General features: G+C 28.0%; 2 protein-coding genes across 2 annotated transcripts; both read right to left on the bottom strand.

Annotated features, from left to right (window-relative positions):
* Positions 1-1,370: 1,370 nt before the first annotated feature.
* LOC113385719 (esterase FE4-like) lies at positions 1,371-7,273 on the bottom strand. Its single transcript, XM_026623558.1, has 6 exons — positions 7,085-7,273; positions 6,602-6,698; positions 4,590-4,843; positions 2,802-3,005; positions 1,673-2,433; positions 1,371-1,542 (listed from the first exon to the last, which is right to left on the bottom strand). Exons 1-6 carry the CDS (start codon positions 7,271-7,273, stop codon positions 1,371-1,373), a joined length of 1,677 nt encoding a protein of 558 aa, XP_026479343.1.
* Positions 7,274-7,893: 620 nt separating this feature from the next.
* Positions 7,894-12,921, bottom strand: LOC113385718 (venom carboxylesterase-6-like). The gene is made up of 6 exons (XM_026623556.1): positions 12,807-12,921; positions 11,611-11,707; positions 10,768-11,024; positions 10,469-10,672; positions 8,429-9,192; positions 7,894-8,074 (listed from the first exon to the last, which is right to left on the bottom strand). The coding sequence occupies exons 2-6, from the start codon at positions 11,642-11,644 to the stop codon at positions 7,894-7,896; spliced, it is 1,440 nt and encodes a 479-aa protein (XP_026479341.1). The 5' UTR covers positions 11,645-11,707; positions 12,807-12,921.
* Positions 12,922-14,414: the final 1,493 nt, after the last annotated feature.

The raw sequence follows: 14,414 nt of genomic DNA, 5'->3' as shown, positions 1-14,414 counted from the left end.
TCTTCAAAATGGCTGGGCCTGCCTTTGCCAAAAACTAATAAACACTTCTCCCAATCATTACTAATTGAATGTTTTTTAGATCATTCAAATCGGATACTCCGTTCTCTCAAAAATACGATTTCTATTTTCTGCACTCTTGGCTCCGTATCTCCGAAACGGCTGGACCTGCCTTTGCCAAAAACTAATCAGCTCTTTTCCCTATCAATAGGAATCGAATGTTTTTTGAACCATTCAAATCGGTTGATCCGTGCGCCCTAAAACGTGACTGGAAATTTGTATCCACACATACATACACACATACACACACACACACACACACACACATCCATTTTTTCTGAGGTATGCCAAAACGTTCAGAAACCTTCAAAACGTCGAGAAATGTAAAAATTTTCAATTCCGATTTTCGGCCCATTACAATAACTTACCCTACGGGAAGTTAAAAAACAACTACGAATTGATTTCAAATATTGAAATTTTTCAATGGTCCTCATTTTATTCATTGGAAAACTTGTTTTACAAAAATCTATAAAATTAGCAATATCAAAATGTCTATTGATCTATAAAACAAACAAAACATTTCTTGTTTTAATTTTTTTGTAAATTTTTATAATATGCGTAACAATATAAGCTAACACAGCAAATTTTCATTCTATGGTGTTTGTTTATTGTAGCAAAATTATTTTTGCAAATAAAGCAACTATGTGAAGTTATATTTCCGTGTGACACATATATAGGAAAAAATCAGTCTTGTTGGAAATCTTTTACTGAATAATTGTAATAATAATTAGCTAACATTAGATCTATTATATAAAAACTATCAACGATCAGGATGCTTCGCATTTATACATTTATTTAATAATTATTTTATTTTATATTTGCAGAATTACATTACATGCATTGATATATTAATATATAATAAAATTAAACAACTATTTTTACTGATAAATTATTTTAAATCTAAGAAAAATATTATTTTCAAAGGTATGTGACAACTTAACAATTAGGATCAATTTGTTTCAGAAATATTTCGAAAAATAGTAATGCTTTCAATGATAGAAATGTTTTTCCTTTATTTTATATTAATTTACACCATTTTTAAATTTTTTTTCATCAGCTATTTCTGTATGAGAGATATTTCAAAAAAATACTTTTAACTGAAAATCTATTCAGAAGGATAAGAAAACTGATGATGATCAGAAAATTTATAAAAGTATTTACAATATGTGTAAAAATGAGATTTTTTTTAAAATGAAAACAAATTTTAAAATGAATTAAAATAAATTATTCGCATATTCATTTTATATATCAAAACAATAAAAACTTAAGTCATTTCATTAACAGTTATAATTTATTAATTACTAACAACCAGTTTAACAATTTAAATATGTTTTCTCTAAATTATCCCAAAACTGCATATGGTCATGTTCAGGATTTAATTGCAAGTTTAAACTACTACTGATATTCATATATGTTAGATTTTCACTGCCTGTAACTGGTAACCATTTAACAGGAATTAATTCAGATGTCTGTGGAGTAGGATTTCTGTAAAAATTACAAAAATAAAATTTAAATGGACAATAAACAAATTCATAGTCTCATGGGAATTTTTAAAATCCAAAACCAATTTGCAAATGATACTAAAATCAAGCAAGGTTTCAATATTATAACTCACCCAGACTTGATAAAATTTTCAACCATGCTCATGACCCTTAGATGAACTAATCTACAATCCACATCTACTTTTGGAAAATTTTTGCAATAGAAAATATAGTTTTCATCATTGGCGTGCATTGCCTTTTTAAAATGAGTTGTGTTGAGTATTATTTTGAAGTCACTATAACCATCAAAGGTGAAAACGTAGTAGTACAATTCAGCATCTGAATTAGTTTTAAGTAGTTGCACAGCTTTGTTAACTCCTCTTTTAAACCATGTGTCACCTTTTATGTCAATATAATTCATAAAATTACCACCGGTTGACGATACATTTGGATAATAAAACTCCTTTATCTTATTGGCAACTTGAAGAGATTCATTCGAATTCTTTTTTAAACACAACTCTTTTGGAACATATCTTTCAAAATCTACATTCATCAATCCAAATCCTATGGGATCATTTCTTGCATCTGGTATTCCCAATATACCTTCACCATCGCAATAGCCTATATATAAAGGAATTTGTTGAAAATCTCCTGATTTAAATACTTCAAGTGGAGATTTTGTTAAAAACGACTCTTGATTTGGGAATACTTTTTCTTTGGTTGGTAAAAATATCATATTTCTGAGCTGCAAATTTTCATCGGAGGATATTGTAGATATAGGTGGTGTACCAGTTGCTAATATTAAATCTATTGCAGGAATAGTTATAAGAAAATTGTAGACGTCTTTATCATCAGCTGGTTCATGACCTAGTACTCTGCATAACTTATAAGCATTCTGTAAAAGAACAAAAAAAATATTATATTTGAATCTATCGAAAGATAAAAACAATGATCAAAATAACCCAAAGTATATAGAACAGAGCTATTTTTATTAAAATGCAAGTTTTGCATAAAATATTTCAATGTACTTTCAAAAATGCTCCAAACTTTGAGAAAAAAAAGTGATATACCGCAATAAAAAATTACACAGAAAAGGTAAGAAAACATCATAATATTAATTAGATATATAAGTTTCTATATCACTATAATATAAAATATTCATTTCATTTGTAATTAAAATAATCATAAAATTATTGAGATTCAAGAAAACAAAATTGAACAGTTTTTGATTTTCTTTAATAATATGGTTGATAATTAAAGTACCTCTTTTGGGTCTTCCTGATAAGCCCAAGGATTTAGAGCGCTTCCACTCATTTGGATAGCTTTATGAAATAATCCTTTGGTAATATTTGTCAAATATAAATAATTGACACTAACTGCACCAGCAGAAACCCCACTTATTGTCACATTATTTGGATCTCCTCCAAATGATGCAATATTTTCATTTACCCATCGCAAGGCAGCAACCTTAATAAATTAGACGGAATTACATTCTTATGAAAAATGAATTTTTCTACCTTTTAAAATTAGCTATTGCCTGACCAAGTGTTAATAACCTAAAATCCAATCATTTAACGTTTCTGAATACATAACAGATATAAAAATATATGCGCAATAGCATTCTTTACCTTGTACACACTATTATTATCCATGAACGCTAATGAAACTTTTAAAATAAAGCTATTCACATAGATTCACCATAAAGTTTAGTAATCGGAGAAGAACAAAAAAAAATACTTAATGTTTTGTTTTTCATTGATAATTAAAGTTCATGATATTATAATCAGTCTCGATTATTGTCACTCATCTTATTTTCATTGATATCGTGTCTTAAGGCAAATTGCTGTAACTTCCCGTACCGTAATTAAAAATTTTGGTACGGAACCCAAAAAAATTAAACAAAATGTGTACACATTATTAAAATCTCTATAAAATATCTGATATTTTGATGTACATATGTCTAATAAACATTTTTGACCGCCAAATGACATTTTTTAACTTATTTTTTTTGAGAGTTCATAACCGTTGGATCTGCCTTCCTAAAAAATTTTTTGAATTATTAAAATCGGACGCTCCGTTCTTTTAAATACTAAGCTACAAATCGATTTTTTTTTGAATTATTCAAATCGGTTGATCGGTGTTCCCGAAATAGTCGACGAATTTTATATCCGCACACACACACACATACACACACAGACATACATCCATTTTTTTTAAGATATGCCAAAATATTCAAAAACCTTTGAAACGTTAAGATATATAGAAATTTTCATTTTCGATTTTTTTGCGATTACTTTAATTTTGCGTTAATAACTGCAACTAATAACGAAAACATATTGCCTATATAGTACGTACAAATTAACATATAGGGTAAAGATATAACGAAATGTTAATTTTGAACATCACTAAAATCAGCAGATGAAGCCAGAAGGTAGCTAATTGTGTATCGTAAACAACCTTTAGGGTTGCATGAATTTTTTAAAATCAATCAAGTTTCGTCTTTTTATCTGTGACTAAAAAGTTTGTTTTTAGAAATAGTAAGAGTGTAAGTTAAAAGCTAATCACCTTTCACGAGTTTCAATTTTTTTCTCGGATTCGTATGAATTACACTGCAGTGCTTGCAAAATAGAACTGTCATTTTGTCTATGGTATAAGTATGTCATTTTATCCGAAAGTGAACAAAAATGAATAAATAATTAAAATTGCATCTAGTTCTTGCAATGTATTTGGTCGAAATTTCTAATATATGTATCAGTTTAATGTTTTTAATAGAAATAATTGGATATAACAATTAGTAACTATCCAAAAAAAACATGAGAAAACTATACTCAAGATAAACTTTTGTAGACGCGATATACGTTTTAACTGATTAATTTTGTGACAATGACGGTCAACATCTGACTGAATTGTTCTCATGATTTTCGTTCCACTATATAGATGCAAAAAAATTATTAAATCTATTCAATTTTTGAAAAAGTCATTGTGATGAAACCATGTCATTTTGCCCATGCAAGTCATTTTTCTTAATTTTCTCCCCTGTTATTCGTGTACCTGATCTTTAAGCCCAGCATTTCCAGGTGCTTCTCCGATATCCAAACTCAAAAATCCAAATAAACCCAATCTATAGTTTATGGTCACAACGACGATGTCTCGTTCGACGATCCAATCGGGCGCATTTCTCAATGTATCGCCTGAACCTGCGATTAAGCCGCCACCATGTATGTGAAAGAGCACCGGCAGTTTAGGCTCACAGACATCCGAAGTGCATGGCGTGTAAACGTTTAAATATAAACAATCTTCATCACCTATAAAGAAAAGCATTTATTTGTAATTTGAGATCGTAAGGTAATTAATGGATTCAAATTCAAAGTAAAGCAAAACGGTCTTGACCGAAAATTTAATTGTCTTTTATATACAAGATACAATTTATTGTTAAGGTGGAGTCCATTAATTACATGATCATTTTTTAAGGAGTTTTATACTATCCTTCTACTTGGTGATACGTCGTGATATTTAAAATTAACCTTCTCTCACCAAACATCACGTGTATTTTTAGTTATGTAAAATTTTTCGCAGAAATTTTCAAAATTTACGAAAAAATCGTATTTTTTTTTTGAAAATGTTTGACTTTTTTTTAAATCCAGGCAAAAATACACCTGAAATTTTTCTAAACCTCTTCCTCTCCCCACGTAATGTTTTGTGAATTTTTGTCAAACCCTCCCTCCCCTCAAAAGCGAATAAAGACGCCCTCTAATATGACCAGGGCGATCGTGGCCCTGTAGTTAGTCTTTTATCAAATTTTCCTCGAGTTTATTTTTTATACTATCAATTGATTGGCATTTGATTCAGACATTCTAAGTACTCAAAAAAAAATCCTGATGTTTCATGATGAAATAGGTGCAACTATATAAAAAGAAAGAACAAAAACTACATTTATCCAATACCTATTTATTATTTTGGTAAATTGATTGATTGATCCAAACGCAATTTCAATTTTAAAGCAAAGTATTTTGTTTTTGGAATAAAAATTAATTGCATTTTTAAATTCACACTTAAGACGCTTTTTATTTTTTATTTTAATTTATTAAATTTTATTTTAATTATATCAGCTCTGTAACTCATAGTCATTCTGACTCTGATTGTTATAATTAATAAAATAAAATAAAAAAAAAACTTAAGACGCAATACTTTGTTTATAAATATTCAATATTAATAATATGTGATAATTGATTGATCAAAATTGATTCCAAATTTAACATTGTTTATAAACATTCAATATTCCCAAATTTTAGATAATGTAATTTTATTTCACAGATAATATTATCGTGTTTTTGTATTCATACTTAAGAAATAATTTATTGTATAGAAACATTTATTGAAACAAATATGATCCCTGAAATATGGTGAAGAAATTTGTTCTTGGCAGAGAATTCTATTGTATTTTTATATTCACACTTTCAAACAAAATTCATGGCGTCAATTTTATCATTATTATTATTTCATTATTAACTTCCCGTAGGGTAGTTATAGTAATGGGCCAAAAATCGAAAATAAATTTTTTTGCATCTCTTCACGTTTTAATGGTTTCTGAACATTTTGGCATACTTCAGAAAAAATGGATGTGTATGTGTATTTTCATAATTGAATCTGGAGTAGAATGTAGCAAATAAAGTATTAATTATATTTTTTATTTCATTTATTGTGAAATCTGGTAAAAAAAAAACAATGAGCAGGAATGGCGAATAATATGAGAAGTAAGGTATAACATTTTGATCGGATATTAATATATACATATAATTATCAAACAAGCTTTCATCGACTTTACTGTGGTTTCTTTAATCTTTTATGCTTAATAATGTTGAAAATTTTTGGAATAATCTTCAACCACGGTATACAATATCTACTATCAAGAAAAATGGCAGAAAATCAGAATGGATGAGTGTGGTATCTTTTAGATTCAAGTAGACCTTATTGCCTATACCTTGAATTTAAGCAATTTTTTATAATAAAGTACACATTAGTTTTAATAACTTCTTCTTATATTACCTATATCTTATACTTACCTATAACTTTTAAATCACTTGATTCGATAGATATACATGCGTTTCCAACTTTAGATGCAATTCGAGTTCCATTCCAACTCTCTGGTGGCAAAGGGCCCTAGAACCAAAAAAAACTGTAGATTACCCATCTGTCAAATGATTAATGCCGAAAATTCATGTCTAAACTAAATGTATCATTTGCTAAGTTTAATAATCAGATACTTTTACCACAACTATTTCGACATTATGCACAATGTCACACTCAAAAGTCAAGACAAAATAAATTAAGCTATACAAACATATCTGTGATAATGTCCTAAACTCAAAACGGGATATGGTGATACCTACAAAAACATTTATGATACGTGAATCCTTAAGAACTATCCAATAATTAAAAAAATTAAATTGACATGTCGAGGTTTTTGATAAATTTGAATGCAAGGACCAAAATACATATTACTTCGAATTATATTGTGATGTGAATTTAATTCTAATTTTAATTACCTTAAAACGTAGACTTCCTACTGGTGGTTTTGCGTATGGTATACCTTGGTAACTATTGAACACAAATCCATCTTCGGTAATAGACTGTTTTCCTTCTAGAAGTCCTTGATTTATTTTCACTTTAGGTCCACATATAACTTCACTCACAATTACTATCGTATTTAGAAAAAAATAAACTAATTTTCCCATATTAAACCAGAATTTATTTAAATCAATATTAAAGAGATCACATCGATACTAATGAGATATGGGTTTGGTCTCATATTTACTGGTTTACCTTGCTATGGATAAAGGCATATTAAATTATTCAATCACGTGAGAAAACAGAGAGGGATTTATATATATATATATATATATATATATATATACATATATATAAATATATATGCACACTGAAAATCTCTTTTTTATATCAAAAATTTATCTTCTGGCTTCTTCTTCAGGAACTACAAATACCAACACATTTTTTTATACATTTATAAATAATTTATAAATTATAAATTCCAAATTGAAAAAATATTTTATTGATCGTTCAGTTAATGAACACAAAAAAATTGAAGCCTCCTCCATTTTCAAATTCCTCTCTTTTTGACCTCTGTAAAGTTTCATCAAACTTCTCAATATTTGTAGATATCTAAAAAGTAGGTAAAAGTGTCAAGCACATAATGTAACACTAATATCTGATTGATTTTAAATTCCTTTTATTTTTACATGCAATACTACGAATAATATTTTAATATTCACTTATGCATTTATTACATAATAATATTAATAAATTGGTTAATTAAAGTATATTCTTATTTTCTTGGTTAATTATCGCACAGCCAATCATTATATTTTTCCTTTAAATTATGCCAGTAGTCCATATTTTTCTTATAAGGATTTTCAAGAATTTGTAAATTTGAATTGATATCTAGATAATGTAGTCTGCGATTCGTAACTGGTTTCCATGTGATAGGAAGCAAATTTGATTTTTCTGGTATCGGATTCCTATAAAAGAATAAATAAAATTTATAAAATATTGAATTTTTTGTAATTAATTTATTAAAATCCTAAAATTAGTTCTTTTATAATAGTTTGGATTAAATACGTTAAGCTTGTAGGTGGTGATCTGAATTAAATTCTAAAAGTAATAGATGGTAATAAATAGTAAGTAGTAGATCAAGTAAAAACACTCTTTCTCTGTGTCACAAATGAAAATCAGATTTTTTTGAAACAAAGATTTTTATGAAAAAATATTTAAACAGAAATTTCTTGAATTCGGAATACTGATAGCTGTTAAAATGTGGATTGACCAGAAGCTTCATCAGTATTTAAAATATAACTTTATGGTTTGATTCTCACCCAGTTTTTGCAAAATCTGTATACATTTTCACCATCTGTTTCCGCATATTTTCCACACTAGTTATATTCCTAGGCAAGTCTACCTCTTGATGTTTGAAAAGATAAAAAAGATCTTGACAATGTGTAGCACCTTCATATTCTGTCTGGTGATTTATTTTCTTAGGAACACTAAATTCATCAAACGAAAACATATAATAGTATACAGGTTCCGTAGATTTTTCAGCTACTAGTCGAATTGTATCTTCTATTCCAGTATTGAACCAAGTTTCACCTTTAATACTAATAAAATCTTGTGTATTATTTATGCTTACTGGACGGTTTCCATAATAAAAATCTCTAATTTCTGAAGCTACAATATCAGCAGTTTTAATGTCAAGACATAGTTCTTCAGGAATATATCTTTCGAAATTTTCATCAGTCAATCCAAATAGAAATGGATCAAGCAGACCATCTATTAAAGCAAATATTCCTTCCTTATTTGTGTAACCAGCCATATAAGGAATATTATGAAATTGGCCTTTCTTTAATGAAGTCATTGGTGATTCATCAAGAAACGGTTCATCTGAGTTGTGAAACCTTTTTTCAATAGTTGGTAGGAATACCAAATCCCTGAAAAACTTATTGTAATCTGCCATCACTGTAGTTCCTGGTGTTTGACCAATGACCTCATAAAGTTTTCTTGGCGGAATTGTTTGCAGGAATTTTAATATTTTAACTTTATCAGTTTCTGAGAAACCAAAGGATTTACTAAGCTTAATCGCATTCTGAAAAAAAATTAATGAAATTTATTGATGATTTAAATGCCACTTGAATTGTCGTATAATGTACTATTTTACACACAAAAATTATTATTAAAAACTAGATGACCCGACAGACGTTGTCCTGTACCCATGTCTACAATTTTTAAAAATATTATACTAATATTTACCGTTTGCCTAAAAATAATAATTATTGTTTTTTAAATTACTCTTCACGCTAAAATGCATATACATTTATAATATGAGCGATGTTAAATGTAGAACTGCTTTAAATAAAATGATGAGTCTCAATTCCCACACTATATTGTAAATTGAAGTCTTTTGTATGTAATTTGGACCGAATTATATGTATTTATCTTTAGTTTACTTACTAAAAATATTGTGCAAAGATTAGTAAAAGATGCAAAGAAATTATTTATATGAAAAAAAAATTATATTGAAATTTTAATATCCGAATCTTGTGTTGGCGCCCCCTAAGGCGTGCGCTCGTATTTTTCGCATGCATCACATTAAAGGTACGACCGGCCCTGATTAATACTTAATTTAATATTTTAAGTGAATTAATTTGTCATATCCTGTTTATATGTGTATCATTCAATCTGCCATACATATACTGTATCTTATATTATTTTAATTTCTGGCACATCTCAGCTGCTTTTTGGCAATAATAACGTAGACATTTAATTTTTCTCATTCATAATCATAAATTTATTATACATATTCTAACATTGTTTAGGTTTATAAGTTAATTGAAATTTTTGGCAGATGATAGTTTTCATTTGTTTTCAATGAAAACAATGACATATCGTTTTTTGCAATTTTTTCATTTATTTCTACAATATTGCACATACATCCCAGTTCTTTATAATCTCATACATCCTAGAAAATTTCCTTAACAAACTTCAAAAAGATTTATCAAAATCTGAATAATAATTTAGGAGGAGTATACAATGAGTGCTTGTAATTTAATATGAACTTTATATAAGAGCAATAAAGCTCAAATTGATTCTACGTTTTAGTTAGAAAACGTTTGTATATGAAAAAGAAAAGGGCTGTTTTTAGGGGTTTTTCGGCAATTATTGGATTTTTTCTTGCCGTAAGAACCATCCTTGGACTTCAACGAACATTTTAAAAAAAGAATTGGCCAAATTGGTCCAGGCGTTGTTGAGTTATGCGCTTACCGACACATTTTGCGATTTATTTTTATATATAAGATTATTTCTCATTGGTTGAAATATATTTTACAAAAAACAACAACAATTAATTAAACAACAAATCTTACTTCCTCTCCGTTTAAGATATGAGCCCAAGGATTTAGAGCTGAACCGCTCATTGAGATACCTTTATGGAACAGATTTTTAGACAATTTGGATAAAAGTAGATAATTGACACTAGCCCCACCAGCTGATTGCCCGAATACTGTCACATTATCAGGATCTCCTCCAAAGGATCTGATATTTTTCTGGACCCATTTTAGAGCAGCGACCTAAAAAAATAATTACAAATATTCTAATGATGCCTCATAGAAACAAAGATAGCATAATGATTGATTTTTATATTAGGAAGCAAGAAGTGACTAACTTGATCTTTCAATCCAACATTTCCTGGGGCCTCAGGTATGTTCAAACTAAGAAAGCCCATGACTCCGCAGCGGTAATTAATTGTAACCAAAACGATATCTTGTTCAATAAGCCAATCTGGTTCATAACTTATCGATGAACCAGAACCTGATTGGAAACCTCCGCCGTGAATAAATACCATTACTGGTAATTTAGATTCATCAGCAATATTAGATAGCTTTGGTGTATAAACATTTAGGAAAAGGCAGTCCTCATCTCCTGAAATGATATTTAATTAGTTAATTCTTTAATCTGTATAGCAGTTATTTTCAAAAGCTTGATCAATAATAACGTATCATTTGAAGTTTTTGCAAAGCTTAATGGTCAACTCCAAAATACAAAAAAAAGGAATTTCATAATAAAATGTAAAAATTTGTCTTCTTTATAATTAAAATTTTATTTTGGTTCAATTAAGAGAGCTTATTTGCACTTTACTTAATATACGATTTGCACTAAAATGGTATTATTAATTTTTACATGTTATGAGAAATTATTATAAATTCAAGTAAAGATTAACATTATTTATTGTTGTGCAATTTAAATTATTTATTTGAATTAGTTAAACTGCACGTCAACTTACTAAATATGCTCAAAAGATTATTTGTTTACTAAAATTATAAGTGCAAATATTGTAATATATCTGATGAGATAATAGTAATACTTCGATCGGCCACATTTTCATACACTTACTATTAATTATTATTAATCTGAAGGGTGATAAAGTATAATTTTTTATATATTCAAATATCAAAGAAATAAATTATATTCCTTTTGTTTCTTCAATAATTATTTATTGTCAATTTACCTGTAAGTTTTCTGCTGTGAATACCATACTGCATACATATATTTCGTGCTACAGTTGCGTTTAGTACACCTTTCCAAGGATCAGGTGGCTGAGGATTCTGTGACAATTATATATATATATATATATATATATATATATATATATTTATACTAGCTGACCCGGCAAACGTTGTTTTGCCATAAAAAAATAAGTCTAGTATGAAAATAACTAATTGATTTCAAATTGGTATTGGCAAGTGAAAGGGCAGCTAACAAAAAACATATGAATAGTTTATCCACTGCAAAGCACGTCACATATAAATGTTCCTGGATAATATTCATAGTCTATGCAAAAACCAACCTAATCTGAAACTGATTCTATTTATATCAATTAGCACATTTACAGTTTCAAGATTTTGATATATAATTACCGCGCTTTTGATTAATTCATTTCTAAATTATGTTGTTTATGGCACGGCTTGACCGATTTTTATCTAAATTTATATTTACGTTAGTTGGGACTCTACCTCTAATACCTCTAATTGATGAGGCTTGATGATAACTAAGATTTTTATTTTGTGGGCCAATTTATTTTATTTTATTATTATTAGTCGGAAAAAATGATATGGCCTTAAATTTTCACTCCACCACAAACCCCTAAACCTCTTATACTCATGTTTTATTTTCATGATCTATAGTTGGATATTTTAAATACGATTCGTATTTGCATATGAAATGCATATAAAATATTTACATGTTTAACTTGTATCTTTGTAAGATCAGTTTTTTAAAAGCATTTTTGTTGTTTGAATAAAATATCAATATTAATCATTCACTATTGTGAACAAAAGTTGATAATTGTATTAAGGCAAGAAAAAGTGAAACGACATAATGACATAATTTTGTTCTTGAATACGCAAATATATTTTTTGCAAACATTTATGCCATTCATTTACTTAATAATATTAGTTAATATGCCATCAATTTCAATTAGTTACTGTTTAAAATTAAAATGTTTACCACTCGGTAATCTTATAAAATTTTCATCTCTAACTCATAGGTCTATGCTCCAACTATAATCTAATTTCTGAATCTCTCTTGGAGACTGGTTGTTATTTATATGGTTAAAAAAATCTGGTCAGAAAAATGAAAGAAATCAATAGATCTAAAATATTGAGAAGTAAAAGGAATGTTTACGTCTACTCAATATTTACTTGCCTGAAATCTCAAATTTCCAATCGGTGGTTTTGCATAGGGTATTCCACGAAATGCATAATACGTAACATCATCATCAGTCACTGAAATTTTGCCTTCAAGTACTCCTTGGTCAATTTTAACTAGAGGAGAAGGCAAGGCCAAAGTTGATTTGAGAAGAACCAAAACAGTAAAAATGAATTTCATAATAGTCATTTTAGATATTTAATGTTACACATTCAATTGAAATTTATTTAATAAATTTTCAATATTCAAGTTTCTTGACAGATAATTGAGATTTGAAATTCAGTTATAGTTTGGAAGATGTTTACTAATTTGTGCACTAATATGTTTTATGTGATAACGTTTAGAAAGAAGACTTTATCTCTCATTATGTACACATTGTGCACCCTGGTTTGCCAATGAGATGCAGTTTTGAACTAAAACGCATTTACCATATTTTCATATAGAATGAGACGATAGCTATTTTGCTAGGCAAGGGCTTTGTCGGTTAAAAGTAGCCAAAGTGAAACCAATGGCTCTCAACCATTGGCAAATGGTGACAATAAAATTTTGAAATTTTTACCCGACTCAATATTCTTAATTTTAAAGATTTTTTTAAAAATTAGAACACTTCATAGACCCATAATATTTCAATATGTTGGTTGAGACCGTCAAGTTTATCATCATGAAAATATCATCAAAGTCGTCTAAAAAAATTCAACTTTTAATAACGACTAAAAGGCATATCCGATTGGGGTTGTTTTGTGATAACGTGAAGAAGCACTTGAAACCTTTTATGAAATTTAAAGAAACAGCTTGACCGATTGCCTCCCAAAACTAATCGACTCGAAACCTTATCGAGTTTCATAAAATGATTTTTAAGTTGTTAAATGATCAAATTTTGATTCACATACATCTACATACTTTTTTCAATTTTAGTGGCAAACAATTCAGAATGACTGAATGAATGATTATAGATTAGATTTTCTGGCAAGAATATAAACTTCTCCTAGGATAAATTTAAAATAAAACATTTTTATATAGTTTTAATGCAACTATAAAAATAAAATTATGATGCTACTACTGCCATTTTCAATACAAATTCAAAATATGCCTATAGTTGGAAATCTAAATCTTACTTTTATTATATATATATATATATATATATATATACTAGCTGACCCGGCAAACGCTGTTTTGCCATCAAAAATATTTTGCCGCATTGCAGAAGTTCTTATAATATACATGGTATATTAACAATAATGTTATATTTTTATTACACAAATTTCTTTAAATTTTGATAATTAATTCGAACGCATCATAGTGCTTTGTTTATTTTAATTTTATTTATGTCAAATAGTGAAATATTTTTAATCAATGAATAAATTAGATTTTAGTCTGAATCATCGCAGTACCATTATCTAAATATATAATTTTTATATAAATATCAGATTTTTTACTTTTGCATTTAATTTAAAAATATTGAATGTCAATTTCAAATATCCAATATGCACTAAATTTTTAAATGCCAAAATATTTCCTTTTTGGTTCGAAATTTAATATAATATGATGTAATTTATATCTATAATTTGATTGCTAATATTGCCTATAACATAACTTGGAATAATT

This window comes from Ctenocephalides felis, unplaced genomic scaffold (genome assembly GCF_003426905.1).
Source record: "Ctenocephalides felis isolate EL2017-DRISC unplaced genomic scaffold, ASM342690v1 CF-g0.4_SCAFFOLD_03571, whole genome shotgun sequence".
Lineage (NCBI taxonomy): Eukaryota > Metazoa > Arthropoda > Insecta > Siphonaptera > Pulicidae > Ctenocephalides > Ctenocephalides felis.
The sequence above is the reverse complement of the archived record's forward strand: the minus strand, read 5'-3'. Positions and strand labels throughout refer to the sequence as shown.